The sequence below is a fragment of the Phalacrocorax carbo genome, chromosome 7, assembly GCF_963921805.1.
Source record: "Phalacrocorax carbo chromosome 7, bPhaCar2.1, whole genome shotgun sequence".
Classification (NCBI taxonomy): domain Eukaryota; kingdom Metazoa; phylum Chordata; class Aves; order Suliformes; family Phalacrocoracidae; genus Phalacrocorax; species Phalacrocorax carbo.
Genome location: NC_087519.1, coordinates 24,834,168 through 24,861,636, shown reverse-complemented (window position 1 = coordinate 24,861,636; position 27,469 = coordinate 24,834,168). Strand labels below are relative to the sequence as shown.

The 27,469-nt window shown below is 59.1% G+C and overlaps 3 protein-coding genes across 23 annotated transcripts in view; 2 read left to right on the top strand and 1 right to left on the bottom strand.

Annotated features, from left to right (window-relative positions):
* Positions 1-840: 840 nt before the first annotated feature.
* Positions 841-5,411, top strand: MAB21L4 (mab-21 like 4). The gene is given in 7 exon segments (XM_064457010.1): positions 841-1,283; positions 2,389-2,611; positions 3,446-3,599; positions 4,722-4,864; positions 4,866-5,076; positions 5,318-5,368; positions 5,370-5,411. Coding segments are annotated over 7 exon segments (1,257 nt in total). The 5' UTR covers positions 841-850.
* Positions 5,412-5,491: 80 nt separating this feature from the next.
* On the bottom strand, positions 5,492-9,729 carry AGXT (alanine--glyoxylate aminotransferase). Of its 2 annotated transcripts, none has more exons than XM_064457008.1 (11): positions 9,431-9,729; positions 9,112-9,304; positions 8,715-8,779; positions 8,536-8,636; positions 8,220-8,290; positions 7,807-7,891; positions 7,435-7,530; positions 7,133-7,202; positions 6,940-7,035; positions 6,614-6,742; positions 5,492-6,174 (listed from the first exon to the last, which is right to left on the bottom strand). In XM_064457008.1, the coding sequence occupies exons 1-11, from the start codon at positions 9,683-9,685 to the stop codon at positions 6,067-6,069; spliced, it is 1,269 nt and encodes a 422-aa protein (XP_064313078.1). In that variant the 5' UTR covers positions 9,686-9,729; the 3' UTR covers positions 5,492-6,066. The 2 variants fall into 2 exon arrangements, with proteins under 2 accessions (XP_064313078.1, XP_064313079.1); XM_064457009.1 differs by having other exon boundaries at positions 6,614-6,739.
* A 2,536-nt stretch (positions 9,730-12,265) lies between these two features.
* The window catches only part of KIF1A (kinesin family member 1A), a 42,374-nt gene continuing 27,170 nt past the window's right edge, over positions 12,266-27,469 (top strand). For 6 of the 20 annotated variants that reach the window (XM_064457004.1, XM_064457002.1, XM_064457001.1 and 3 more), the window contains exons 1-14: positions 15,342-15,481; positions 18,023-18,174; positions 22,902-22,978; positions 23,083-23,262; positions 23,771-23,836; positions 24,021-24,199; positions 24,558-24,669; positions 25,052-25,129; positions 25,446-25,511; positions 25,767-25,784; positions 26,161-26,236; positions 26,351-26,429; positions 26,710-26,852; positions 27,277-27,303. In XM_064457004.1, the coding sequence (XP_064313074.1) occupies positions 18,069-18,174; positions 22,902-22,978; positions 23,083-23,262; positions 23,771-23,836; positions 24,021-24,199; positions 24,558-24,669; positions 25,052-25,129; positions 25,446-25,511; positions 25,767-25,784; positions 26,161-26,236; positions 26,351-26,429; positions 26,710-26,852; positions 27,277-27,303 (1,207 nt within the window). In that variant the 5' untranslated portion in view covers positions 15,342-15,481; positions 18,023-18,068. Of the gene's footprint in view, positions 12,447-15,340; positions 15,482-18,022; positions 18,175-22,901; positions 22,979-23,082; positions 23,263-23,770; positions 23,837-24,020; positions 24,200-24,557; positions 24,670-25,051; positions 25,130-25,445; positions 25,512-25,766; positions 25,785-26,160; positions 26,256-26,333; positions 26,430-26,709; positions 26,853-27,276; positions 27,304-27,469 lie in introns of those variants that run through there. The other 14 variants (XM_064456995.1, XM_064456990.1, XM_064456989.1 and 11 more) reach the window with 7 other exon arrangements.

Here is a 27,469-nt window from a genome sequence, read left to right as displayed (position 1 = left end):
GGGGCCGGGGCCTAACTGGTGGGCGGGCTCACGCGTGGGGCCGTGGTGGGCCCGCGGTCTCCCCCACATGGCGGTGGGGTAGTGCGGGCTTCGGCAGGAGCTTGGCCTAGGGAATCTGCTCAGCCAAGGGGCTTTGGGAGTTTCCCATAGTGGGTGAGCCTGGGCCCGAGCGAGCTGTGGGCCAGGTACAGGACTGGGTCCAGGGGGCTCTGCCCAACCGAGGGGCGCTGGGGGCTGCCGGCATCTGGCAAGCTTGAGCCTGATGGAGCTGCAGGCTGGGCCTGGGGCTGGGCCTGTAGGGCTGCACTGAGCACCTGCATGGTGGGTGTGGGGTCCCGCAGCCCTTCCACAGCCACTGCAGCACAGCCCGGCTCCAGCATAAGCCTGCGCCCAGCTCCCATGAGCACAACACAAGTTCAGAGCAGACCCGCCCCACCAGCCCCAGGCAGCTAGGCCTGCAGAGCTGAGCTGGGCCAGGGTGGGAGGGAGGTGGTTTGCCTTCATCTGGCACTGGCTATGAGGAGATGCTGCTGGCCTGCAGCTCCAGTGCTGGGAGAGGCGTGGGAGACCACAGCATCATTCTGGTGTGACCTGCTGGCTGAGCATCCCTTGTCTTCCTGCTGGAGTGCTGGGGGACCTACGGTGTGACTCGGTCCCCTGCCCTGGGTCTGCCCAAGTAGACACCGTGTGCCCAGCAGCATTCCCTGGTGCTCACCCCAGCAGTGGTTCTTGCCAATGCCCAGCCGTGGCTTCCCTCTGCCTGCCCTCTGCCAGCTCCCAGCCCTACCCTCCCTGCCCACATATTTTTTACTCCTGCTCAGAGCAGTTTTGGGATGGCAGCAGAGCTGCCATGGCAGCCAGCATGTCCCACTGGCACAGCTACCTTGGGGTGATTGTGTCCTGCGAGAGGCAGTGGCTGGAGCATTTCCAGCAGGCTGAGGACATTCTGCTGACCCTGCTGGAAGATGTCCACACCAGGGAGCCCCGCTCCTTTGAGGATGCTGTCACTCTGGAGGTCCCCCTGCGGATTGATGGCGATGCCCTGCAGGTGCTGTCATGCTGGCCTGGGGACACCCCAGCTGGGCACTGTCTGGGGCTGGGCACCTGCTGTCTGGAAGTGCCCTCTCCATGGACTGACATGGAGGACTGGACCAGCGCCATGGGTGTGATGGAGCGGGGAGGTGGTGCGGCGTGCCTGGTTCCAGGCAAAGTCCTCCAGCACCTGAAAAAGCTCCTTGTTTCAGCCATCGTGCACTGCCAACGCTGCTTCCTCCTTCAGCCAGGTGTGTACGCTGGTGTGGTGCTTCCCAGGCTGGGAGCTGCCTCCAGCATAGCTAGGGAGCCCAGCTCAGCGGTGGTCCCTGCTCAAACAGGCTGGGGCATAAGTCCCCAGGTGTGTGGCCCGCCCAAAGCCTGCATGAGCATGCGAGTGCCTTGCTGTGTGCTGGGACAGGCTTTGCCTTCAGCTAAGGAAGGGGAGATGCAAACTACTCCTTGCCATCCCATGGCAGCAGAGTCATCCTTGGGCATTTCCACCCTTGGCTGATGGCACCCTCCTTGGTAGGTGGCACCTTCACACAGGATTCACCCACCCCTGCCATTAGTTCCCTGGGAAGGTTTGCTGAGGGACTTGGTATGCTTGGCTCATTCTAGCCTCATTCCCCCCATCTCTCCTGGCCTCTGAGTGCCCCTTGCTCCCTGGAGGAGGCTTTTTAGAGGGTAAGCTGGAAGTGTATCAGGGCTGGACTGGGACCTTGGGGCATGGGTCTGACCCTGTGCACGTATGGGCCCCAGCTGGGAGCAGCGTCCACGGGAAGGACAGAGTGAGGAAATGACCCTGGGAATGCCCTGAGGGGTTCCATCAGCTTCTTCACGCATTTCCTTCTCCAAAGGTGCTTCTTGAAGTAAATCTCAGCCCTGACGTAAAGGTGATGTGAGAGGACCAGCAGGTCTGAAAGCCTCCTAGCCCAACCCCAGCAAGCCCACCATTCCCTCCTTCCTCCTCAGCCAAGCCTGAGCCTTTCATCTTCCTCTGCCCCCACAACCTGAGACCTTTCCTGGTCCATTTTTCTTGGACCACATTGTTTTTCTTGGCACTGTTCAGCTACCCAGCAGCATGGCCCCGTTCAGCCGTTTGGGGCTTCCTGCTGTGCCCACCCCCACTGGCCTGGCCCTGAGCCCTGCTGGAGCAATGCTCATTCCCGAAAACCACCCCAGTGGGATGTGGAGAATGGCTTTCGCCAGCGAACCTCAGCCAAACCGCAGCATTGGAAAGGGATGAGTCGTGTGGGGTGGGACTTGCCCAAGGGTGTTGCGGCACATACCCAGTTCAGCTTGCGGGACTGGCTGCAGTAACCTCCTAACTGCAACCAAACCCTCCGCGTCTAGGTGACCTTGGTGCCGAAAATCTGCGGGAAGATGCTATGGAGATCTCCCTGCTGATCTGTGGTGGCTGGAAGACCATCTGCTTTGACATCATCCCTGTGGTGAGGAGGCAGCAGGATCTGCTCCAGTTCAAGGGGGGTCAGAGCGATAGGGGCTTCCCTAAAGGCAGCCTCTGTACGGCCACAGAAGAGGCCCACTTTATCCCTGCCTCTCCCCACTGCTGGAGGTGAGTGGCTTGACTGCGTCCATAGTGGGGTGACCCTGCCTCAGGGATCCCACCTGGCTGGCAGCACTGCTGGGTGTAGGCAAAAAGGGGATGGGAAGGTGGAGGGACATGTCCACAGGGAGTGAAGTCACCCCCTTGTGATGCCCAAATCTACTGCCCTGCGTTGGGGGAAAAACCTCAGCCAAATTTAAGGCAACTCAAGGAAAGCAGGGGGGATGCAACTGAAGGAGCCCCCTCCAAATTTTTTGCAGGAGCTGAACCCCGGCCTCATGGAGGGTGGCATCTCTCAGATCCCTGCTTGGGCTTTGGGAGCCTGGGCATCTGGCAGCAGCAGGGTGATGAGGTACCTCCCAGGGCAGGCTGAGGGTGAGAGGAGGCTGGGGAGACACATCTTACGTGCCAGCAAACCTACCCAGCCCCAAGGAGGGGCCAAGCATCCGGCTGGACCAGCCCAGGTTTATTTTGGGCACAATGTGGTCCAGCCGGATGCTTGGCCCCTCCTTGGGGTCCAATCCAGCCACCCCTCTGGGGCAGCCTGCAGCTCTCCCAGCTGCATGTAGGGGAGCACAACCCCACTTTGCCTCCTTGTCCCTCCTGGGAAGGCAGGAGCTGCTCAGCAGCATCCCTGTCATGCTACAAATCTCCCTGGTCCCTCTTCACCAGAGGTGGGTGTGGGTGATGGGTCCAGGATGCTATGTGCCTGGGGTGATGTGGATGGCTGGGGGGGGGGGTGGAATCCCTACATGTGCTGGATCACTGCAGATATCCTCTCCTCAACTGGGAGGATGCAGGTCTCCATCGTCGCTCTGACCAGACCCAATTTTCTCTCACCAGTTCCTCTACTCACCTCCCCATCCTGAAGCTGCTCCAGGCAGTGGACACACTGAATGGAACCTGTCTGGACAGCCTTTGCCTTCTCGACCACATCCACAGCCAGGACTGGGGAGAGGAGGGTGGGAAAGGTGGTCTCACCTTCAACCACCTGAAGGTAGTTAGGTTCTGCTGGTAGGACCATGGCTCTCTGGGCAGCCAGAGCCAAGGCTGCTCCCCTGCACTCTACTGTGGCTGAGTTGCTGATGGAGGAAGAACCAAAGCAACAAACCCAAGTGCCTGCAGCACTTTGGGATGTACCAGCCCATGGCTGTGTCCAGAAAGGATGCACACTGCTGGCCATGGTTAGAGGGTTTTGATCCTTCTTCCTTGCAAATTGCAGGCACTTGCTGGATTGAACCAGCAACCTCCACCCTGAAACACCCTGAGCTCTGTGGTGATGTGCCAGGCATCCCCTGGCACAGGCTGCCTGTGCCTGCAGGGGCCATGCTGCTGGGGATTGCGTTGCTGTGCCCGCCATGCCAGAGGTTGTCCTGTGCCCTGGCATGCCGGGAGGTGCCCATGCAGGGCTGAGGGTGGTGTTTCCTCTGACAAAACCCTCTTTCCCCACCCAACCTGTTTTGGCACTCTGGACCCATGCCAGCTGGTGAAGCTGATCGGGAAAGGAGCCATGCTGGCGACAGCACCTGTTGGCACAATCCAGGTGTGTCCTGCCTTGTAGCAGCTCTCCAGGCCAGGGTGGGGAAGGAGGCAAAGTCATCTTCTGCTGAGAGAATGGTTCCAGCTTCAAGTAACCCAAACCCTGTGGGTTTTGCTTTATGTTGCATTCTTTGATGATTAATTTTTTGAGTTTTGTTTGTTTGTTTGTTTGTTTTAAATAAAGAGCACAGTATGCATCTGTACTTCAGAAAAGCATTTTCTGCTCCATCCCACTGCATGTGTTGCCCATTTCGCCATGTCACCAAAAGGCATCAGAGCCACGCTCTTTGCCTTGGAGCTGAGATGAGGGGTTTCAGTGGAGTGAAGCAAAGGGTCACTGAGACAGGGGCTTTTAGTGGAGTGAAGCAAAGGTTCAAAACTAAGGGGTGGTGGGGTATCAGCTGCACCTGCAGCAGCTGAAGCAGCAGCTCTGAGAGCCTGTGCAGCCCTAGGCTGCTGAAGATGTGATGTCCATGTTGAGGGCTCAGCCCCACAGGTGGTTGCACAGTGACCTGCAGGGTGTGAAGGCACAGCCTTTGTGGGGAGTGTCAGTCCCACACTCTTCTCTCCCTCCCTACAGATGGTGCTGCTGTGGAGCACAGAGATCTTCCCATCCCCAGAGGACTGGCAGGACCTGGAGGACTCTGTTTGCAGGCTCTTGGTGATCCTTCTCCGCTGCCTGGCCACCCAGTACCTGCCCCACTTCCTGCACCCAGAGGAGAACCTTCCAAGGAGAGCCCTCAGCCCTCACCTCCCTCTACTCCAAGGTGGAGAGCTTCGCCTGGGACCCCTGATGCTTCCTCCACTTCCGTTTTGGCCTCTCTGCATGCACTGACAGCTGGCAGGCAGACCCTGGCACCTGAACCCTCCTGCAGCTCCCCACCGAGGACAGGTCCTACTGGAACACAGCCTACTTTGACATCCTACTCAGCCAGGTAACAGGGGCCCAAGACCCTGGGCTGGTCTCACAAGGCAGCTTCAGAAACCACCTGGGCTGGGCAGCTTAGGATGCACTGGAATTTGCCCCCCAGAGCCCTCCGGCCTCTGACAGCCTGATGGCAGAGATGTGCTGCCCAGTCCTGCTGTGGAGGCTGAGGGAGGCTGTCAGTGCTGGGGTGCGGAGCTCAAGCAGAGCGGGGAGCCCTCTCCCCTCACTCCCCACCTGCCTCTGCTTAGTTCCAGGTGTACCAGATCTAGGATGGTGCACACCACTCAGCAATGTCCCAAGCTCCTCTCCAAGATCCAGCAAGAAATCCCCCAGCAGAGCTGAGTGGAACCCTGCTTCTACCCCATCTGGGTGTCTTGAAACTCAGGGGGGTGCAAGGCAAGCTACAGGGCCAGGGAGCAGCATGCTGCCATGTTGCTTTATTGAGGAAAGGTGGTACTGGGGAGTGAGCGCGCATCTGCTGCAGCTGGGTGGGGATGCATAGCCTCTCAGCTCCCCTGGTAAAGCTGGGTGCCAGGGCAGGTGTTTCATCCCAGGGCACCTAATCTGGGGTGGCCAGATGGTATCCTGTGCTGCTGAGCTGTGGTGCAGGGACGGCCGAGGGTGAGAGTGGTGGGAGGGGAAGGGACCTGTGGTTGGATCCTTCATCCAACCCTCATGTCAGGTTGTGGTGGGCTGCCATGCCCTGGGGCCAGGGGAAGGGGAGGAGCTGGGGGGCCAGACCATCAGGGTGAGGAGTGACCCTGTGAGGGGGACTGGGAGAAGGGGTTTTGAGCCACGTCCCATATTTGCTGAACTGCAGCCCTCACCTCCATGTCCCCTGCTCTTCCAGCTTCTTCTCACTCTGGTCTGGGTTGCTGGGTGTTGCAGTGCTTCCTGCCTGGGGACGCAGCAGAGTCCCTCTGCCTGCCAGCTGCTTGCAGCCAGGCATGGGGGTGAGTGCCACACCCCCCGTCTGGACCCCTTTTTGCAGGGGTGTTCACAGTCTGCTGCGGCGGCAGTGCCTAAGGGCCTCTTGCAGGGCATGCAGTACACGGTCCACATTGCCACTGGTCGAGTTGCAGCCCATGAGGCCGATTCGCAGGACCTAGGAGGAGAAGCATGAGCATGGCCCTGCAGCACCCACCTTTGTGGCCATGCCCTGGCGCCATCTCCCTGTGAGCAGAGCAGCTGGTGGCAGAGCGCAGGCTCCCACGCAGAGCAGGGAGTACGTGAAGAGCAGCCATGTGCACATCCAGGCATGAGTGCATGTGCACAACTCCCTGCTTCGTCCTATATAACACGTGTTTCCTTGAAAGATGTATCACCCTGCTAATTTTATGTGCACAGTTATTCAATTATGCACAGAAATTTTGTGTGGTTAGGAGCTGCTAAGCATTGCTGCATAGGTGATAGGATGCATCCAGCTGTATGTTTGCTGTTTGCAGCCAGAAAGCACCAGTTAATCAGACATGCTACTGACGGATGTGGCTGAAGCCAGGTTCAGTGCCTGGCTGTGGGCAGTGGGAGGGGAGGATGCTGCCCACCTTGCCCACCGAGGGGCCCAGGCCCCCAGCAATCTCAATGGCGTGCTTGTCCATGAGAAAGGCTGTGATCTCCTTCCAGTCATAGCCCTCAGGCACCCTGAGAGTGGTAATGGTGGGAAGTCTTGCCTTCTGGGGAAAAGAGAAACTGGGTTAAATCTGCAGCTTCTGGCCATGGCCCTATCCCCTGATGAGCCTGCCAGGAGAGAGCATCACTGCAGGGGAGTTTCTTCTCCAGCATCAAAAGCTGCCCAGGCAGGCCTCCAGCTGCACAGGCCATGTTCTCACAATGCCCCTGCACCATGGTGGTGGGCTTGCCCTGCACCCACCTCCTCCTTCACGAAGAGCTCAAGCCCCAGGTTGCACAGCCCCTGACACAGCTGGGTGCAGTTGGCTCGGTGGCGCTCCCATGAGCTCTCCAGACCCTGTGGGCAGAGAGGAAGGAGAAGGCCCTGGCACCCACCACTCCCCCAAACCCCATCAGCACTGCTGCTGCCCCCTTGTCTGCCCAGCACTGCTCACCAGCTCTGCCAGCATGGCCAAGCCTTCCCGCAGGCTGAAGAAGCTGTTGATCGGTGCCGTGTGATGGTACCTGCAAAACCAAAGGGGCAGCTAGGTGTGGGGGAACTGGGATGTGGCGTCCTCCTTCCTCTGCATCCAGTACAGAGGGGATGCAAATACCCCAGGGCCACTTTGCAACCAGCAGACAGGGTGATGGGGAGGCAGGGCCTGAGTTCTGCAGGGCAGGCAGCAGCCCTCAAGTCAGGATGAAGGCTGTGGGTGGGAAGGCTGCTGCTGTCTGTCCTGGGGCAGCCTGCCCTCACCTTCGTGGCTCCCCGTCACAGCCCCAGTAGTTTGCCAGCCAGCCCATGTCCAGATAGAAGGATGTGGGCTTCATCTTCCTCCTCAGCATCTTCTCCCTGGTGAAGCAGAATGCTGGCGAGGAGCTGGACCTTGACCCCACAGCCTCTGGGGTGGGATCAGTCCTGCGGGAGGCCCCCCCACCCATAGTGAGCACAGAGGTTGGCTCTAGCACCCATTGCTGCCCAGAGATGGGCCAGGCTCTGACCCCTCAGAGCTGCTGCTGGGCATGCTCTCCAGAGCGGGGCTGGAGCGGATGGCTGGCAAAGCGTGGGGGTGACAGCCTCCCCCGAGCCCCACTGCCTTTCCCCTCTGTGTGACAGGCTTGCCCTTACCTGGCTCGCTCACTGAATGAGATGGGGGCGCTGCCAGGGGGAGCGTTGAGGACTTTCTGAGACCCTGAGTATAGGACGTCGATCTCTGCCCGAGAGGGGAGGCAGCACATTAGGGTCTGGGGGCTCCCAGCAGGAACATGCTGAGCCATCCCAACCTGGTTGCAAGTGGTGGGTGGGAAGCACAGGGTGGCATGCACTGCAGGTCCTGCTTGTGTTTGTCTTGCCTTCAGGGACACCCTGGCACTTCCGATGATCCCCCGAGGGGAACAGGTTCTGTGGCTGCAGCAGGACTAGTTTCTAGTGCTGCTAGCCTGAAATGTGAGCGGTGGGGCTGATCCCACTGCCTTCCCTCCCTGGCCCAGATGTGAATCCCCTTGTCCCCTGGGTGCTCGTGATGGCACTGTGGCTCTTACCCTGTTGGTCCATGAAGATGGGGGCTCCCCCGAGCGATGCCACTGCATCCACGAGCAGCAGGCAGCCATGCCTGTGGGAGGACAGAGTTCAGCCCGGTGTCCCTGCCACCTCCTCCTGCCACCTCTTCTTGCCACCCCTCTGCCTGCTGCAGCCCTGACATCCTGGTCCCCCCAAGACCATGCGTCTCACTGGCACCAACCACTTCCAGCACAACAGAGCCAGAGGAGAGCTTGGGCATGTAAATCCCCATGCCCCAATCCCTGATGGTGACTTTGGGGTGCCACCAGCCCCCATGGGTGCCCTTCGTGCACTGACCGGTGGCACAGCTCGCCCAGCCCCTCCAGTGGCTGCAGCACCCCCGTGGAGGACTCGCCATGGGTGATGAAAAGGACCGAGGGCTTGTGCTTTCCCAGGCCCTGCATGAAACAGAGGGGAAAGTGGCTGCCTCCGAGGCTGACTCACACCCGCCACCCCACACCGTCGCTGGCACTCACCTCCTCGATGTCCCACAGAGCAAAGTACTCGCCCGGGGGCTTCAGCAGCTCATGGACATTGGCTCCTGGGAGGGATTTGGGCAGAGGGAGAGTGAGGTTTGGGCATGAATCCCACTGGGCAGCCACTTGCTCCTTGACGGAATCGGTCATGCATGAACCAGGAGCGCAGCTGCCCACCGGGGTCTGGCCTCATGTGGATTTGCCCAGTGGAAAAGCCACTGTAAGCGGAGGGACATCACCCTGGAAAAAACCTGAAGCACTCTCCAGCTGTGGAAGCCGTGTCACTGGCCACTGCCACCAGGGTGGGGACAGCAAGCCAGGGGTCACCTTCCGGCATCCCACCCACAAGCCCAGTACCCTGAGCCCTGCCGGTGCTGTCCGGCTCTCCCCAGCGTACCCAACCTCCTGGCAATGTCAGCAGCGCGTTGTCCCCAGATGCCGTTGACAGCCACCAGTGCGGTGTCACCATGCTCCAGGAGGTTGAGGAGGGCAGCCTCCATGGCACAGTGGCCGGTGCCACTTATGGCCAGGGTCAGCCGGTTCTGCGTCTGGAATGCGTACTGGATGCCTGCCTTGATCTCATCCATCACCTGTGGTGACAGGGGACCAACTGGTACCTCCATTGCTCCCCTCACCCTGGCAGAGCTGTCCTAGCCCCCGTGTGAGGGATGAAGGAGAAGTGGGGAGGGGAGGAAGGCTGGGCTGGAGCAGCTCACCTGCAGCACCTCGGGGTGCATGTGGCCCAGGAGCTGCTGGCTGCCTGCAGCCAGGATACGGCGGGGCACATTGCTGGGCCCCGGCCCAAGCAGCAGCCTCTCTGGCACGGCCAGCGGCCGTAGCAGCCCCTGGGGTGGGGGGATGCGGAGCAGGCTAGTGGCCATGGTGCGCCTTGCCATCCCCAGGAGCCGCGCTCGGAGGAGAGGAGCAGTGGAGGCTGCCTGTGCAGCACCCAGCACCACAGTGCAGTACATCCCGTGCCAGCAGTGTCTGGTGTCCCTGTGGACCCTGACCCTGGGGTTTGGTGCTCCTCCCACCAGCCTGGACTCTGCCCCTGGCCTCCTTCTTGTCCGGTTAATGTGCCACCAGCAGAGTCACCGTGGCCTCACACTCCTCATTTTGGGGGGTCCCCCTTTGCTAGTGCTGGGGTGGAGGGTTGCTCCTCAGGCATGCCAGCCTTTGAGACTGGCAAGCACCCATGCAGACCCTGTTCCCATGTCTCCCAGGACACCATAGCTGATGGTTCCCAACACTATCCTGGCAGGTGAGATCCCTGCTCCTGGGCAAGTAGGACCTGTGCCATAGGATCGTTGCACTGGGACTTGGCACGGCACAGCGCCATAGTCATGACTCCTCCAGCACCACTCAGGTCTCTTGGCCAGGTCTCCTTGACCAAGGACCTGCCTTGCAGAAGGACGCCTGGCCAAGTGACAGCTGCCCTGGAGGAAGGTGGCCATTGGAATGGTCTGCACAAAGGCAGAGCTATGGGGTGGGACACGGTCACAGTCCCTGCCTCAGCGAGCTGTGCTCTGTGAGTCAGCGTCGCTCATGGGCATCACAGTGTGTTGTGATGGTGTCACAGGCCACGTATGCCTGTTCAATATGCTGTGCCAGTCACCTGCTATATGTGCCCACAGTCCATTGTATCAAGCCTATCCTCTGACACATTCTCTGCCATCCATACGCTGGAACACAAGTGGGCTGCCTGTTGCTGGCTCCTGGCTGATCCAGGAGCAGGTCCCTGTCCAGAGGAGCCACTCAGTGAGCAAAGCTTTGGGCTAGGGGTGACTGATATGGGGTGAAAAGTCCCACCCTAGCAGACCTGGCACTGGTAGCTGGTGCCAAAGACATTTGGGGCAGGTGCATGGGCCTGGCATGGTGCCAGGTGAAAGCCCCTCTGCCTGGGCAGCTGGATGCTCATCTCCAAGAGGAGCTGGGAGCCAGTGTGCTGAAGCTGCATGGATGTCAGAAAGCACAGTTGGCCTGGAGACTGCTGTCCAGCGCTCATAGAATCATTAAGGTTGGAAAAGACCTCTAAGATCATCAAGTCCAACCATCAACCTAACACTATGCCTCCTAAACCATGTCCCGAAGTGCCACGTCTACACGGTTTTTCAATATACCCAGGGATGGTGACTCCACCACCTCTCTGGGCAGCCTGTTCCAATGCCTGACCACTCTTTCAATAAAGATATTTTTCCTAATATCCAATCTAAACCTCCCCTGATACAACTTGAGGCCATTTCCTCTCGTCCTATCATTAGTAACTAGGGAGAAGAGACCAACACCCACCTTGCTACCACCTCCTTTCAGGTAGTTGCAGAGTGATAAGGTTTCCCCTCGGCCTCCTCTTCTCCAGGCTAAGGTGTTTAGCCTTAGCTGGGTGTGTCCCAGCTCCCTCAAACTCTCCTCATAAGACTTGTTCTCCAGACCCTTCACCAGCTTTGTTGCCCTTCTCTGGACACGCTCCAGCAACTTGATGTTCTTCTTGTAGTGCGGGGCCCAAAACTGCACACAATATTCAAGGTGCGGCCTCACCAGTGCCAAGTGCAGGGGCATGATCACCTCCCTGCTCCTGCTGGCCACACTATTCCTGATACAAGCCAGGATGCTGTTGGTCGCCTTGGCCACCTGGGCACACCGCTGGCTCATGTTCAGCCGGCTGTCAACCAGCACCCCCGTGTCCTTCTCTGCCAGGCAGCTTTCCAGCCACTCTTCCCCAAGCCTGTAGCATTGCATGCATCTACTGGAGTGTCGACCAGAAGCTCTGGTGTCCTGGCAGGTCCCGAGCCAGCCCTTCATCCTGTGCCCCAGCCATGTCCTCCTCTGGCTGAGGAGACTCCCTGCCACTGAGATGGCTGCCAGATGCTCGCAGCATCACCGGAATGGTCACTCCCTAAAACACTTGTAGGAGAGACCCTCCGGAGACCCACCCTGCTGTAGCAGGTTGGTGGATGAAGACCTCACTGCTGCCTGTCCTCCAGGGAGTCTTGGAGAAAGGCTGGGGTAGGGAGGGGTCCCCCGAGGCGCGGGAGAGGGAGGCTAGGCGGCGGGGTAGGGAGGGGACGCACCGCATCGCAGTGGGTGCAGAGGGTCGAGGGAGGATGAGCCGCTGGAAACAGCTGGCGGCAAAGGCCTAATCTTTCTGCGCTGGGTCTAAATTCCCCAGCGCAGATGGACAGGGAGCCGGCCTGGGGGCTGCGGGACAGGGGGTCAGCAGGCCGCGGGGATGAAGAGGCTCGTCACCGGAGGTGGATACTGGCAACCGGGGCCGGGGAGGGTGCCGGGGCCGGCGGGAAGCAGCGGAGGAGGCGGCTCTCCCGGCGTTACCGCGCCCGGGGAACCAGCGATGGGGATGCGGGGGACAGTTGCCGGGCGACGGTTGCCGGGTGACGCAGGGGGCCCCGCCCCTCCCCGCGCCTTTGCGGCGGTTCCGCAGCGCGGGGCGGGGGTGGGGGGGATGCGCTGACGTCACCGATCCATCCCCAGCTCGCGCCCTCCCTGTTCCCCCCTTTCTCTTCCCCGCCGTTCATCCCGCGCGGCGGCGGCCAACCAGCGCGCGGGCCGGCGCGGGGCGGGGCGGGCGGGGACCGCAGGGGCGGGCTGCCGCCACCGGCGCCGCATCGCACCGCGCGATCGGCCTCATGCCGGCGCCCCCCGCCCGCGGCTGAGCGCTGCGCCCCACCGAAAGGGGCACGGGCACGGGCACGGGCACGGGCACAGACACAGGCACAGGTAGGGGCGGGCGGCACCGTGCGGGATGCAGCAGCCCCGCCGCGCCCGGTGGCGGTGACGCCCCTCTCGGTCCCGGCGGGGACGAGGCGTGGCGGGGCGAGCGGGAGGCGCCCTCCTGGGGGCCCGGCGGGATCGGGGGGCTGTGGCCGTCGGCCATTTTGCGGGGCCCCCGAGGCGCGGGGGAGGGGGGCTGGAGCTCCACGGATGCCTGCGGGTCCCCGGTGCGGTGGGCGGTGGGCGCCGCCCTGGCTTCCAGAAGGATCCCTCCAGGGGCGGCCTTACCAGGGATGGAGCGACGCCTCTGCGGCCCCGGCACCAGCCTGGGGTGGGGAGGGGAGGCTGCCATACCCGCAGTCCGTGGGAGGGGGGACACGGACCCCTTTTCACCCCTCGAGCAGCCCCTGTTCTCCCCTCCGGGGCAGGTGGCTGCGGCCATGAAGCTGAGCCATCTTGCACCATCATCATTATGCTTCAGAGTCAACGGCAGCGCTGGAGGGAGCAGTAGGTGCCCAGGCTGGGGCTTTTGCCTGGGGCAGGAGGCTGGCAAAGTCCATGTAAAGATGAGTCTCCTGCTTGCCCCACAAGGACGAGCTGCTGCTGCTGACTTTGTGCTTGGGGGGAGCTGGGCAAGGGCCGCCATGTCACTGCGGGCCAGCGCTGATGGCTTCTGGCTTGAGCAGGGGGTGGTCCCTGGTGGAGGGGCTGGTGCAGAGCCCTGTGCTTGGCCACCTGGGCTCCCAGGGAACAGCCCTGCACCTGCCACATTGTCTTCCTCATCTGCCTCTTCCTCCTCTTGCCCCATGGGGCAGCGTTCCCTCCCCTTGGCCCTGCAGTTCCCCTGTGTGCTGTGGTCTTCTGGCTGCTGAGATCCCACATCTCGACTGCAGGACTCGGGGAGAACAAGGAACCAGTTGAGCATCTCCCTTGACAACCCACAGCCATCCTTCCACGCCCCAGTGCCTGGAGCAGCCCTTTGGCAGGTGGCCTCAGTGGCATGGGGTACAGCCAGGGGTGTGGTGGGCTCTGCCATCCCCACATGCTGCCGCTGACCTCCCATTTTGACTGGGAGGTGGCAACTGGTGCTGGCACAGATGCTGCCACCCTCCCCTCCTTCCTCCCTGCGTGTGGCCAGAGCTGCAGCCCCCAAACCCCGGGAGGGTGTCCAGACCTGGTGTTTCCACCCCCACCCCAGCTGTCCACCCCTCTCTGTGTCCAGCCATGCTGGTAACTTGCCAGAGCTCATTGCCTTTTCCAGGCAGCTTTTCTCCACTGTGGGTTTTATTGTGTGGAAGAAAGGATGGAGAGAATGGGTGATGGACTGTGAGGTGACTCTGCAGCAGGAATAGGGAGTTGGCCAGCAGTGAGCAAACCCCGTCATCTGCAACCTTAAATTAACTGCCTGCAAATTTAATCCGCATTGAAATTCTCAGGGAGCTGCAAACACTGCCCAAAGCCGTGTCCCCCATTAGGGTGGGCTGGAGGTAAAGATGCACAGGGCAGGGTGCCCATGATGGCGCCTGGGAAGCAGGAGGCTGTATTTCAGCCGGGGGGGGGCACCTGCCCTGGGCTGTCCTCTGAGCTACTTCCCTGCCTGCAGGTGCTGCTCTGGGGAAAACTGCACTGTCACGGCTCCTTGCCCTGCTTGGGGTGGGAGGTGAGTGGGGAGCAGCCAGCAGGCTCAGCTGGCAAGCGCTGATGGTGCTGTGTTGTCTGGACCAGTTGCCCCCAGGGTCCCCCACTGCCCTTGTTGTCCCCAGAGGGAGGGCAGGGTCCCACAATCCCAGATAGAGCTGGGGGGCCCCAATGAGGGATACAGGGGAAGGGCTCATTAAAACAAAGCCCATCAGTGGCTGAGAGCACCGTTGCTCAGGAGGCACAGCCAGACAGGGCGTCCACCCTTGCCACCGAGGTGACGTGGGGATGCACGCAGACAAAAGGAGAAACTCATCTTGATTTCCCTTGGCGCAGGCGGCTCTTCATTTGCCAAAGCTGTGCCAACCACCATTAGCATCACTGAAACACCAATGACCTGCAGCACCCAGGGGACAGGCAGCACAGCACGTCCTTGCAGCATCCTTAAGGGAAGAGCTTGCTGCAGGTGGTACTTGGGGATAATGCTCCCTGTCCCACTGGTCCCCTCTCAGCAGTGGCAGGAGGGCTGCTAGTTGATAGCCCTCGGATTTAAGAGAGCTCTTGTTAGCTAATCTCTGCCCAATTAATCTTAGCTGATCCAGTTAATCATTGCTCTCTAGGCCTTTTGCTCATCACCGAGGGCTGGCAGGTGTATCGGTGAGGATTGGCAGAGCGCAGCAGGCTGCACAGGATGTTGGGGAAGAGATGCCCTGCAGAGTTGGGGGTCAGGTCCAGATATGCCCCTCACACCATGGCCTCAGGAACTCTGCTGTCCTTCTCTGCCATCTCCCTGGTGTGTGGGGTGGCCCTGGGAGGAGGTGGGGAGTGAGAGGGGAGTGGGGAGTGAGGCTGTGGTGTTGGCCTGCTCCCAGTGAAAGGCTGATAGTGGCTATTGAATTTCTCTTGATGGCAGGTTAAGCAATCGGTGGCTGACTGTCCCCAGGCAGAGAGAGCTGGACAGGCTCAAGCTGCCTGCCTGCCCTGGGGGAGGCTGCCTGCCCCAGCCTGCCTGCTGCAGTGTGTCCCCTCTGTGGGATGCTGAGCACCTGTGGCCAGTGATGCTGGTGCTGGCCGTGGCTGGTGGTGCTGCAGGCTGCTGTTAGGTGGGCTGCAGGCTGAATTCTTCCCTGTGCCCAAGCTGGGAAAATAAGAGTTGGGGGAGGGAGAGGAGGCTTGGGAAAGAGGTGGGCAGGGGGTTGTCGGTGCTCCCCAAGGGGGCATGGCACCACCTGGGGTCCTTGCACTGCTGTGGCAGAGATGGGACTAGAGAACTGCAGAGAAGCAGGAGGGAAGCGGCACATTGCTGACTGCGGAAGCTGAAGGAAATGAAGAAAATGGAGCTGAGCGGGTGGCTCTGCAGCAGGGAATACCGGCAGGGAAAGGAGCCTGTGCTGCTGGGTGAGGTGAGGCAGATGGCTTACTGGGAATATGCTGGGATGTGGGCATTGGGATGGCAGGGAGAGAGGAAGGGTTCTGCTGGTGAGGAGGAGGCTTCTCACGGCCAACAAAGGTGGGCTGGAGGGGTACTGCTGTGGGGTTGAGTGGGCACTCCTGGCACAGGAGGGTGAGCAGTCACCAGTGGTGATTTGCACGCAGCAAGAGGAGGTGCTTGGAAAAGTGGGACAAAAGAGAAACCAGAGCTTCTTCATGGGAAGTGATAGGGCTGGAGGGGACTGTGAAGGGAACGGCACAGGGGCAGGAGGGAATGAGGGCAGGGTCTGAAGGTGCCCATGTCAGGCAGTGGTTGGTCCTGGGGCTGGTGGAACTACTGGTGGGTGTGCTGTTATGGTGCCAGTGGCTCTTGCTGAGCGCTGTGCCGGAAGGTGGGAGCCTGGGGACCTGACCCACCTCTTCGAAGCCCTGGGAGCTGGAAAGACTGAAAACTGCGGGGAAGAAAGCTGTCCTGGCTGTAGAGGAGGAGAGGGAAGCATCTGACACAGGCAGTTGACGGGTGCTACATGGGGTTTAGCCCAGCAACAGATCCATTGTCCCTGAATGCCAATGGTGCAACGGGGTGGAGCAGCTCAAGCCAAAGGCTTTGTGAGGATGCATCCCTTCCATCCAGAAATATATCCTATAATTTCATGGGAAAATCAACTTTGTCAAGGAGTCCTGTTTAATTTTTCCTTTCTCCCCTCTCTGAGAAAGCAGTGGAGTGGGGAAGGCAGAGGCTGGTTGGTATGCAGCAGCCCACTTGCTGTTTCAGGGACTTGGTGGTGTTAAATGCCTGCTTAAAATAATCCACGCTCAAGAAAGCCTGAGACCAAATGCTTGAACTCTGGAGCTGGTGGGTTTTAAGAGTGTGATTGCTGGCTAAGCACAGTGGGAGCTCCGGAGCCATCCCAGCGGGGGCGGTGAGAGGAGGGTTTGGGAACTCTAACCAGAGAAGATTTGTCCTCCGCCGGCTGTTAGGGATGCAGGCTTGCTTTTAAAACAGGCAAAGCGTTTTTGAAAGACAGCGCCAAGTTTATAATACTTTCTGGCTGCAGATTTTTCCACAGCACTGTGAATATACCTGCCTTTGGGCAAAGCATATGTTGTTTTTCCTCCAACCCCCTTTGGAAATGAAACCTCAGTTAGTTTTAAAGCTATCCCCTTCTCTTGAGACACTTTCTATTCTGTGGATTTATTTTTTCCTTCTTACCCCCTTCTCCCCCCCCTTCCTTTTTCACAAATTCAGCTGCATTTTTTTTTTCATTTCCACCATGGGAAAACCCACCTTGTGTTGAGGACCCATCCTTACTGCTCCACTTCCTTCAGGTCACAGTCTGCGTAACCAGAGCTGTGCCATTGCTTACTCCTGATCTCCTTCATCCCAGAGCAAGCATCCCACTGGCAAATACCAGGCTCAGAAAGCCCCAGAGCATTTGCAAACATCCTTACAGGAGTCCCACAGTCAGGAGTCCCATGGGCAGGGATGCTGGAGGAGCCGGTGCCTGCCTGTGCTGTGGGGTGCTGGAGCTCCTTTTTTGCTGGCAGGCTCAGCATGGGGATTCAGGAAGCAGGAGACAGGCAGGAGAGGGGATGAGTGTTAGAAGGCAGGAATGGATTTTTTTCAGAGCTGATCCCAAAGGAGGTCAAGGGAAGGACCCCATCATCCTTTTCTGACCAATGCTAGTGAGGCTTGACTGGGGCTCAGGGAAGGTGGGACTCGTTGCAGAGAGCCCGGACACCAGTGCTGGGATGAGCATCTGCTCTGGGAGATGTGAGAGAGCTGTTGGTTTCGTCTTGTGAGATTTATGATTAATATCTTATTAGCAAAAGGAGTGGAAAAATGATTGTGAGCTGGGAGCTTCAGCTCAGTGCAGTCACCACTGGCTTGCTGGCTGGTGCTGCTCCTGCTGACACCATGCTTTTGCTTGTGCTGGGAGCTGAATGAGAGGCAAATACCAGCGGCTGTGTTCAACAGCCACCTCTTTTCTTGACACGAATGCCATCGTTTTTCTCCCTGCCTCCACCAGGTCCTGCTGCCCAGTCCTTGCTCTGCTAGGGCTGGAGCGGAGGCAGGAGACTCAGATAATGGGCAAGGGGTTGTGGACTTGCTTGCAAGTGGGGAGCTACCTGCTCAGTGCCACTGGCACCCTGGGATGGAAAAACTGCTGCTCATGGGTCATGGTGATGCCTACATGGCCCCGCCCCCTGCTGTGGACACCCACTAGGTGATGCCACAGGGTGATGGAGGCTCTGGGTGCTGTCCTGGGGAAGGGCAGGGGTGTCCCCCAGGACTGAGAGGGGGTCCTAACCTAAGATATAAGAGGGGGGGTGGGAGAGGCAAAATGCAGGCAGATTGAGGGATGAAACAAAATGCCATCTTTAGGACAAAGGCAAACCAGCATTCCCAGGAGGTTTTGTTGCACAGGCTTTCTGTTCATTTTTCTGGCATGGCTGTGAGATGGGGATTAGGATGCAAGCTTGCCTAACCCCCTTTTCTTCCCTCCTTGCAGGACAGCTGCTGCTCCCCACTAGCAGGACCCACCTCTGGCCAGCACGATGGCGGGAGCATCCGTGAAGGTGGCGGTGCGCGTCCGGCCCTTCAACTCCCGGGAGATGAGCCGGGAATCTAAATGCATTATCCAGATGTCAGGAAGCACCACCAGTGAGTGCCAGTGTTGGGGGCAGAGGGTCTTGGGAAGGCTTTGGTTGCTGCCCGGGGAGAAGCGTGCATGGTCCGGCCACAGTGGCGAGCACTGGGCGGCTGGATCTCTGGTGTGATGCCTGTAGCACCTGGTGTCATTTGGAGGAAGGAATTGTGAGAGGATGTCACCTTTCCCACAGGGAAATGCAGTCCTACTGTTGAAATATCAGCGGCAGGATCTATGTGGCACCCTGCCCTTGGGTTTTGGTGGTACTTAATGGGGCAGCATCCCCTGGCAGGCGAAGGGGGAGGAAGAATCACAAGAGCCTGGAAATGCCAGTGCACAGATATGGGGCTGAGGGTGCCCAGTCTGTGGTTGCCTGTCAAAGCATGGAAGCTGTGCACTGGCCAGCAAGTGGCTCCTGACAGCACTGCCTGGCTGGGTACCACACACTGCAGTGTGCTGGGACCCATCCCTGCTTCCATGGGGCTTGGAGCTGCAACACCAGCAGGATGGAGGGGCAGGAGCGGAGTTTGCCAAGGAAACGGTGTGCTTGGGGAGGGGGGATGTAGCATGGGGGCTTGGGGCCAACTGTCTCATCAGGAGCCTGTCCACCATGCACCCCTCTTTAAATAACTGCTGCTGGAGGTGCAGGGTGGGAAAGGTGGCTGAATCACTACTCTTTGGCTCTGGAAGGCTCCAGATGGGATGGCATCTAAAATAACTCTCTCTCTCATTGCCTGCCTGCCTGGGGCTTCCTGTGTCACCAGTGGTGGTGGGTGAAACACCAATGCCAGCCACCCCTGCTGCTTGTGCTGCCAGGCTGCCACTACAACCCTGGTGGGAGGGAGAGGAGGGCACCCAGGGGTGCAGGGTGGCTCTGTAACCCTGCCAGGTCCCCCACTCACCCTAGCCCTGGGGAGCAGGAATGGGTGGGGTCCATAGGGCAGCACCTGCTAGTCTCTGGTGTTCCAGGGGGCTCTCCCTGCCAGGTTGTGCAGGGATGCTCTGTCTGCCCAGGGTGTGGAGCTGCTCCCCTCATGGCGAGGAAGTCTTTCCAGCCCAGCAGGAGCTGCATGTGTGCCTGGGCCTAGGTGTAGGCAGGGGAGACTCCTGTCTGGCCCTGATGGGTGGGGGAAACCTGCTGTACCCCAGGCCTGGTCAAAAGCATCAGGCATCCCATGCCTCTGCCACGGCTGTGTTTGCTCAGAGTGATCTGCCTGTGCCTATCCTGCTGTCTCCAGCCCTGCTGTCTGCAACCCCCACAGGCCATACCCCAGGCCCCTTGTCCCCCTGCCCGCACCAGGGGAGGCTGGCAGGGCTGCGGGCAACGCCTGGGCCAGCCCTTTGCTGACAGCGACATTTTTTTCCATGAATGGACAAACTGTTGGCTAATCCCCTCAGCCTGAGGACTGGGGGGCAGGCGCTGGGGAGGGGCTCTGGTTCCTGCTTCTCCTGCTGCCTGGGAGAGGCAGGAGGATGCTGGTAGTGCTGACTGCCCCCTGCCACAGAGCAGGACTGTCTTGGCCCCCCAGTTCCTTGCAGAGAAGCCAAAAATTAATGTTAGGGGTGGTAAGAGCAAGTTTTTTCCTTCCCAGGATTATTTGCAGAGACCCCTGCGTGTACTGGGGTGGGGGAGGTTGTTCTTCTGCCTAATTCATTAAGCTCTGTGGGGGGCAGCAGGGGCCGGGGTGGGAAGGGGTCAGCTCTTCTGTGCTGTCCTTTTCCCCCCAAACTTAGAGTTGCTGCCCTGTTGGCTTGCTGTACTGCGGCCACCCGCTTGCACGCCAATACTGCTGCTTTGTTCCCATGGCATCCCCCTCTTTGCACAGCCGTGGGGACTGGCCTGGGCACCGCCACTCCCGGCCCCTCTCCTGGCAGCTCCCACCAGGATGGCAAGGAAGGGAACCCAGCTTTCATCCTTCAAGGCCATTAATATTCTCCATCCGGAGCCATGCCTCTGTGGGCTTTAAAATACAGCAATTATATTCTCTCCTGTGGGTCTTAGGTTTTAGTCTGCTCAGGGCCTGCCCACTTGCTACACTCTGCCAGGCCGCTGGCTCTTCAGGGTGAAGATGAGGGCCATCTCCAAATGTTTTCATCCTCCCCCTCTTGTCTGTATGTCTGCCTTCCCTGCCCCCCTCCTTTTTTAATCCCCTTTGGCCAGAGCACAAATCTTTTTGCAGCAGCTTTGCAAAAGCCCTGGGATGCCTCGTCACAGGAGAGGAAAAGCCCACCAGCAGCAGACAGCCATACAGAGGCAAATAAATGGGAACGAAAGGGTCATGGGAGAGCTGAATAGCTCAGGGATGGGAGATCTGCTGCTCTCGGTCTCCTGCCTTCTCCCCTGTGTCCTGGTCTCTGGCCTGCCAGGCCAGCTGGGCAGCTGCAGCTGGGATGCCCAGAGCCACTCAGCGCCATCCCCAGCTGTTCCTCTGCTCCGTGACCAGCGTGGGCTGGCACTGGGATGCAGAACAGCCACCTTGTGCGGCCCCATCCTACCCGCTCCTTCTTTTGCCCCCTTTGGACTCATTCTGGTGATGTTCCTGTTCATTCCAGCAAGGGTCACCTCCACAGGGCAGAGACAGACCCAAGCTGAGAACTGGGGGGCCAGGTGGCATGGCAAAGCTGCCAGGTGAAACCCAGGAGCCATCAGAGATATTCCACCTGACTTCTTGCATGGCCTCCACACCTGCTTTTCTTTGCAATGGCCACTCACATGCCCTCTACACACCAACCAGCACCAGCAGGGATGGGCAGCCCCTGTGGCTCTGCACACTGCCCAGAGGGGCCTGGTGCCATTTTGGCCTGGATCCCATCAGGGAGATTCAAGTATCTGTTTGCAGCTGTGGGATGCAGCTATTCAGCCCTAGTGAGACCTCATCTGGAGTGCTGTGTCCAGTTTTGGGTCCCCCAGTTTAAAAGACAGGGAACTGCTTGAGCAAGTCCAGCAGAGAGCTACCAAGATGACCAGGGGACTGGAGCATCTCCCTTATGAGGAAAGGCTGAGAGACCTGGGTTTGTTCAGCCTGGAGAAGAGAAGACTGAGGGGGGATCTCATCAATACATATAAATATTTAAAGGGTGGGTGTCAGGACAACGGGACTAGACTCTTTTCAACAGTGCCCAATGACAGGACAAGGGGCAATGGGCACAAGCTGGAACACAGGAAGTTCCAGTCAAATATGAGAAAAAACTTCCTTACTGTGAGGGTGACATAGCAGTGGAACAGGCTGCCCAGGGAGGTTGTGGGGTGTCCTTCCCTGGAGATATTCAAAAGTTGCCTGGACGCAGCCCTGTGCCCCCTGCTCTAGGGGTACCTGCTTAAGCAGAGGGTTTGGACAAGATGATCTCCAGAGGTCCATTCCAACCCCTACCATCCTGTGATTCTGTGATGGGCAGTAGCTATGGGGATGTTACTGCCCAGCCCTTTCTCCTGAGAGAGCAGCTCTGACTCTGGTAATTAGTCTCCATGAGATGCAGGAGACATCTGGAGCATCTGAGTCATGCTGCCTCCAGTGGGCAGGCAGGGAGCCAGTGCTTGGCCCCTCTTTGGTGCTGTAGCTGGGCTCCTGCCCAAAGCAAGGGGTATCTGAGTAGCACCGTGCTGTGGTTTCGTGTGTGTGGCTGGATCCTGACCCTGCTTCCCACCCTCCACCTGCTTGCCCTGCTGCCTTTGCTGGCAGGGATGGATGGGTCTCCAGCCAGAAGTGGCAGATCCGTCCTGGGAGAGAATCTGTTGTGGCAGTGGAGGACTTTGGAGCAGAAAGCATCTGTATCCAAAATACCACGCATTGACCCCATGGGGAGCAGGTTGCACCATGCCTGGGGCTGCTTGGGAAGGTCCCAGCTTGAGTCCTGAGCAGACACAAGCCCTGGCCAAGTGCTGGCCCCAGGGCAGGTTCGGGTTGTGATGGAGGGAGCTCTGTTGGCCTTGGTGCTGTACAGCCTCCTCATCCAGTGGTGGCAGGGAGCAGCTGGGGACATGGGAGCTGTGCTGTGCTGGCCCGCAAGGTCATTTCAATGACACCTAACATGGCTGATGGCTGGATCTCGTGATTACCCAGCTGGTTTGGGTTTCTTCTGATGCATCTGTTGTTTCAATAAAAAAACCCGTCGTAAATGCTCTACAGGGTGGGTGGGGGGGAAGTGTCGACGGAGGATGAGAAGTGATGCAGTCTCCAATTTCCATGGCAACGTCCTTTTCACTAGCGAGATGGGAAAAAGCAGGCTCTTGTTTCTGCTGGCGGTGTAACACAAGGCATTAATCACCCTGCTGGGGCTGGGTACCCAAAAGAAAGTGCAGGGGAGGAGGGGCAGGAGCCAGAGGGGGCCTGGGGGACCCCAGATGGGGCCGTGGCTGCTCGCACCCTTCAGTGCCAACACGTGTGGCTTTGGGCGTGGCTGGAAGGCTGTGATCCTCCTGTGCCAGTGCCGGGCTCCCACAGGCAGGTGCTGAAGCAGGAAGGAGCCCAAGGGAAGGAGCCATTTCCCCCACACAGTGCCCAGCAAGGTGTTTGGGCAAGGCTCTGCCCTGCTCCCTGGGCTGGTGCAGGTGCTGGTGGCCATGACACCCACCTCCTGTGGGGCTCTGGACCCATCTGCGGAGCTAGAGGGTCCTGGTCCTGCTTTCCAGGACAAATTCGGACTGAACCCCATCACCCTTCTCCCCCCACAAGCAGGATGTGGATAGTGGGGGTACCATGGGTGGCCGGATAGCCTCATGTTCCCATCTCTTTGCCCCTAGCTATCCTGAACCCGAAGCAGCCCAAAGAGACACCAAAAAGCTTCAGCTTTGACTATTCCTACTGGTCCCACACCACGGTAAGCAGCAGGAGGCCTGAGCCCACCTGGAGCACTGGGCTGGACTGGGAAGAGGCAGGAGGACCTCCTGGCCAAATTTCTCCTTGTTCCCCTCCTCTCTGCAGCCCGCAGACATCAACTATGCATCTCAGAAGCAAGTGTACCGGGACATTGGTGAGGAGATGTTGCAACATGCCTTTGAAGGCTATAACGTCTGCATCTTCGCCTACGGGCAGACAGGTGCTGGAAAATCCTACACCATGATGGGGAAGCAAGAAAAGGACCAGCAAGGCATCATTCCACAGGTACCACCTGGTGAAAAGCTGCCTGTTTCCCTGGTCCCAGTAGGATGCCCAAAGGAAAAGTGGAGCGAGCAGGGAAAAGGGGAGCAAGGTGGGAGTAGGGTCAGGCTTTACAAAGATCTGCTTCAGACTTGCTGTGGCAGCGATCCAGCATGTCTTCGCTGGAAAGCAGGGGGATGAGGGTCACGCTGAACTCCTCCGAGACTGAATGAATTCTGGTCTGGCCACTTGTGTGTGGTGTTTGTGAGCAGCAGTAGTCCAAGCACTGAGTCCCAGCTGGCTGTACTTGCTGAGAGCTGCCATGTGCTGGCCCAGCAGCGCACCGAGGGGGCTCTAGGGATGCTGAACCCCCCATATCAGCAGTGGGGGTTCTGCCAGCTCCCCAGGAGCCACCCCAGCACTCAGGAGCTCTGGTTTTTGGGATGAGAGGTAGAAATCCCTGTGGCCTGGGCACCCTGGGCAGGAGCATTCTTCTGGTGGGGGGCTAAGCAGCCGGCTCTCCTCTCCACAGCTGTGCGAGGACCTCTTCTCCCGCATCAACGACACAACGAATGACAACATGTCCTACTCTGTGGAGGTAGGCACCCCATTGCCTGCTTAGTCCGGATCCAGCCTCCTACCCGGCTCTGCAAACCATGCTGGTGTGCAGACGCCTCTCTGGAGGTTCCTGTCTGTGGGTGTGGGATGGGTGGGCAGGGCCTGATTCTGCTGAGTGTCCACATCCTGCCAGCCACTAGTCCTGCCTGTGCCCTCTTCTGTAGGTGAGCTACATGGAGATATACTGCGAGCGCGTGAGGGACCTCCTGAACCCCAAGAACAAGGGGAACCTGCGGGTGAGGGAGCATCCCCTTATGGGCCCGTATGTTGAGGACCTTTCCAAGCTGGCTGTGACCTCCTACAATGACATCCAGGACCTCATGGACTCTGGGAACAAGGCTCGGTGAGTTGGGGGAGCGGGAGATGGCCATGATTTGGAGAGCTTGCACATCCCTCCAGAAGATCCTGCTTAACTTCCTTGCTTTGCTGGTCTGGCTGCTCTGGACGTGGCAGTCCCCTCCTGTCTGAGCATTGGGTACCCACCACTTATTTTCACCTTACCTCCTTCCTGCTCTGAAAATGCACTGGAGCCAGCAGGAGAAAGCCTAGACTTTTGCACATCCTCTCCCAGAGTCCTCTCCTGTCCTCCAAACTTGCCTTCCCATCATGTACCCTATCCTGAAAAGAGCCCTGGCCCAAGCACCAGCCGCTCCAGTGTCCCCTGCAGAGTGTCATACTTCCCTGTCCTCCTTTCCCCACAGCACAGTGGCTGCTACCAACATGAATGAGACCAGCAGCCGCTCCCATGCTGTGTTCAACATCATCTTCACACAGAAGCGGCACGATGCTGAGACAGACATCACCACTGAGAAGGTGAGTGCAGATCCTGAGCGACTCAGAGGAACGCGCATGGACCCAGGAAGGGCTTTGTGTGTTATGGACAGCACTTGGGATGAGATGGTGTGGCCTGATGGTTTAAACAGGATGGTGATAAGTCCCAGACACATCCTGGGCTCATGGTCCCTCAAGGGACTGGCCCCTGGCCAGCGTATTTGGCAGCTGGTGCCCTCCAGCCCTGCCTCCAAGGATGTTAGCCCTGCCACTGGCCAAATCCCGGCAATGATGACCCCACAGAGCCCAACTCTGCCTTCAGAGCAGTGTTACTATACAAGAGGTCTTTGCTCCCTCCTCGGCTCTGTGCCAGGGCCCAGTTTGCTGTGCCTGCTGGGGCTGACAGCCTTGTCTCTCCCTGCAGGTCAGCAAAATCAGCTTGGTGGACCTGGCAGGGAGTGAGCGAGCTGACTCCACTGGTGCGAAGGGCACAAGACTAAAGGTGAGAGCTGGCATGAGGTCCCCTTCCGCCAGTGGGAATGCCGCGTCCTGCCACCTTGTCCCCACCTGTGACATCTCCTTTCCTTGCCTGGTTTCTTGCCCACTACGGTGCCAAAATCCTTGATGGGATTTTGTTTGAAAGCTGCCCAGTGCCAGTTCCACTGGGACAGTCCCAGCTGGGGGATGCTGGTTACTGAGTAAGACCAGCTGCTCTTTGCCCAACCTGTACTGGGACTTCCCCATCCTCCTGGTGCACTGGGATTTAGCGCTGCTCTGAAATGGGGCCTGAGCATCTGGGCTTTTCCTCTCTCCACTAGGAAGGAGCAAACATCAACAAGTCCTTGACCACGCTGGGGAAAGTCATCTCTGCCCTGGCTGAAATGGTAGGTAGCCAGAGCACAGATGAGTGGTGGCACTGCAGGGGAATGAGCTCAGCTCCAAGGGATGGAATATCCTGGCTCCAGGGGACAGGCAGATACATTCCAATCTGTCCCCGGGGCTGGGACAAGCTGGGCTGGTGAGGCTGCTGTCTCTCTGGGGACCTGCGCCTGCTGCTCTCTGCTTGTGGGACAGGGAGCTGTGGTAGGTGCTGAGGAGGGGAGCATCTCACTTAAACTGTCTCTCCACTTTCTTTGCAGGATTCGGGGCCGAACAAGGTAGGTGCCCTGGCTGGGGTGGGGGAAGAGGGGCTGGTTTTTAGCACATGTGGGTGGGAGTGGGTAACAGGATGGTTTGGGGTTGAGGCTCTGCCTGTACCCAAGCCATGCTTCTCCTGGGGGCTGGCAGAGCCCTCAGCATCCTCATCACCCTCCTCACCCTATGGCTTTTGGTATCTGGCGTTAAACACCTGGCCCAGCCCAGGCAGGGCATTTCACAGGCAGGACCTGTGGAGCTGAGCAGAGCTGCCTGAGCTTGTGGTGGCTGGGCGGAGTGATCCTCCTCCAAGTCCCCATGGCTGGGGACTGGCTGCCACCTACCCTTTGAAGCAAGCAGGCAGCCTGACAGCACTTCCCTGTGCTCTGCATCCCCCAGAACAAAAAGAAGAAGAAGACGGATTTCATCCCCTACCGGGACTCGGTGCTGACCTGGCTGCTGCGGGAGAACCTGGGTGAGGACACAAGTGGGAGGTACAAGCTTGGCAGCAAGCATGGCCGCTGAGTGGAAGGTGACGACTGGCACAGGGACCAGCGTCTCCCTGATGCAAGTCTATCAATCTGGGCAGGGGGCAACTCCAGAACGGCCATGGTCGCTGCTCTCAGTCCTGCTGACATCAACTATGATGAGACCCTCAGCACCCTCAGGTAGGAGGAAGTACCCCTGTCCCCCCACAGCAGGTGAGGGCAGGGGTGTCTCTCTGATATCCAAGCACTGCCGCATGCTCTCCTCATCTCCGTGGCAACCTTGGCTGGGGGGAGCTGTGGGGGGACCCTGCAACCTCAGACAAGAGTCCAAAGGATGGTCCTGGCACTGGGATCCTCCAAAGGACCACTTGCTGGAGGGGCTCAGTGGCACTCCCACTTGCCCAGCAGCTGGGGGTTTGTGCCCCCACCGCTGCTCAGGCAGGGCTGTGCCTCTCCTTAGGTACGCCGACCGTGCCAAGCAGATCCGCTGCAATGCTGTCATCAATGAGGACCCCAACAACAAGCTCATCCGGGAGCTGAAGGACGAGGTGGCACGCCTGCGTGACCTTCTCTATGCCCAGGGCCTTGGGGACATCATTGACAGTAGGTACCGCCCAGTGCTCTCTGGCAGTGGCTCCAGGCAGAGGCAGGCTGGAGTGCCCCCTGCCTCTGGGGCTGGCATCCCCACAACTGCCCTGCATCCTGTTCTGCCGGCCACACAGCAGCACCAGGCTGCCAAAGCGTGGTCGGGACGCCTCTGGCAAGCCCCTGCACATGACTTCACAACTGCCAGCCCACTCCCGTAAACAGGAGGAGCTGCTTACACCCAGCAGACCTCCCCTCTCCCCCTTCCCCTCCCATCTTCAGCATCCCGCACCTGGCAGAGGTGCCAGGAAGATGTTCCTGGGGCTGCACCTGCCTGTGGCCTCTCCTCTGTGTGCTTGTTGGAAATCCTACTGAGATGAACCCACTCTTGTTCTGTTCTCTCTGTCTTACCCCCGCTCCCTGCCCTCTCTCTCTCTCTTAGCCCATCCTGCTGCAGGAGGATCCAAATGTGTGTATTCCCTATCACTGGTACTCTCTGTTGCTTCATTGCTTTTGGGAGGTGTAGGCTGCGCCCAGGTGCACCTGTGCAGCATGGGGAAGGGCTCCTGTAGCTGGCTCCAGCTGATGGAGAGGTGCTTGCCCTCAGGCTGGCTGTCCCCAGAGAGCTGACAAAG

What these genes read in the sequence shown, in the direction of transcription:
- AGXT (XM_064457008.1), bottom strand. Translation starts at nt 9,685, where the DNA reads ATGTACTGCACTGTGGTGCTGGGTGCTGCACAGGCAGCCTCCACTGCT. An exon ending in TGCACCCCGAGGTGCTGCAG is followed by an intron (nt 9,305 to 9,430) that starts GTGAGCTGCTCC and finishes CTGTCACCACAG; the next exon opens with GTGATGGATGAGATCAAGGC. An exon ending in TGACATTGCCAGGAGGTTGG is followed by an intron (nt 8,780 to 9,111) that starts GTACGCTGGGGA and finishes AATCCCTCCCAG; the next exon opens with GAGCCAATGTCCATGAGCTG.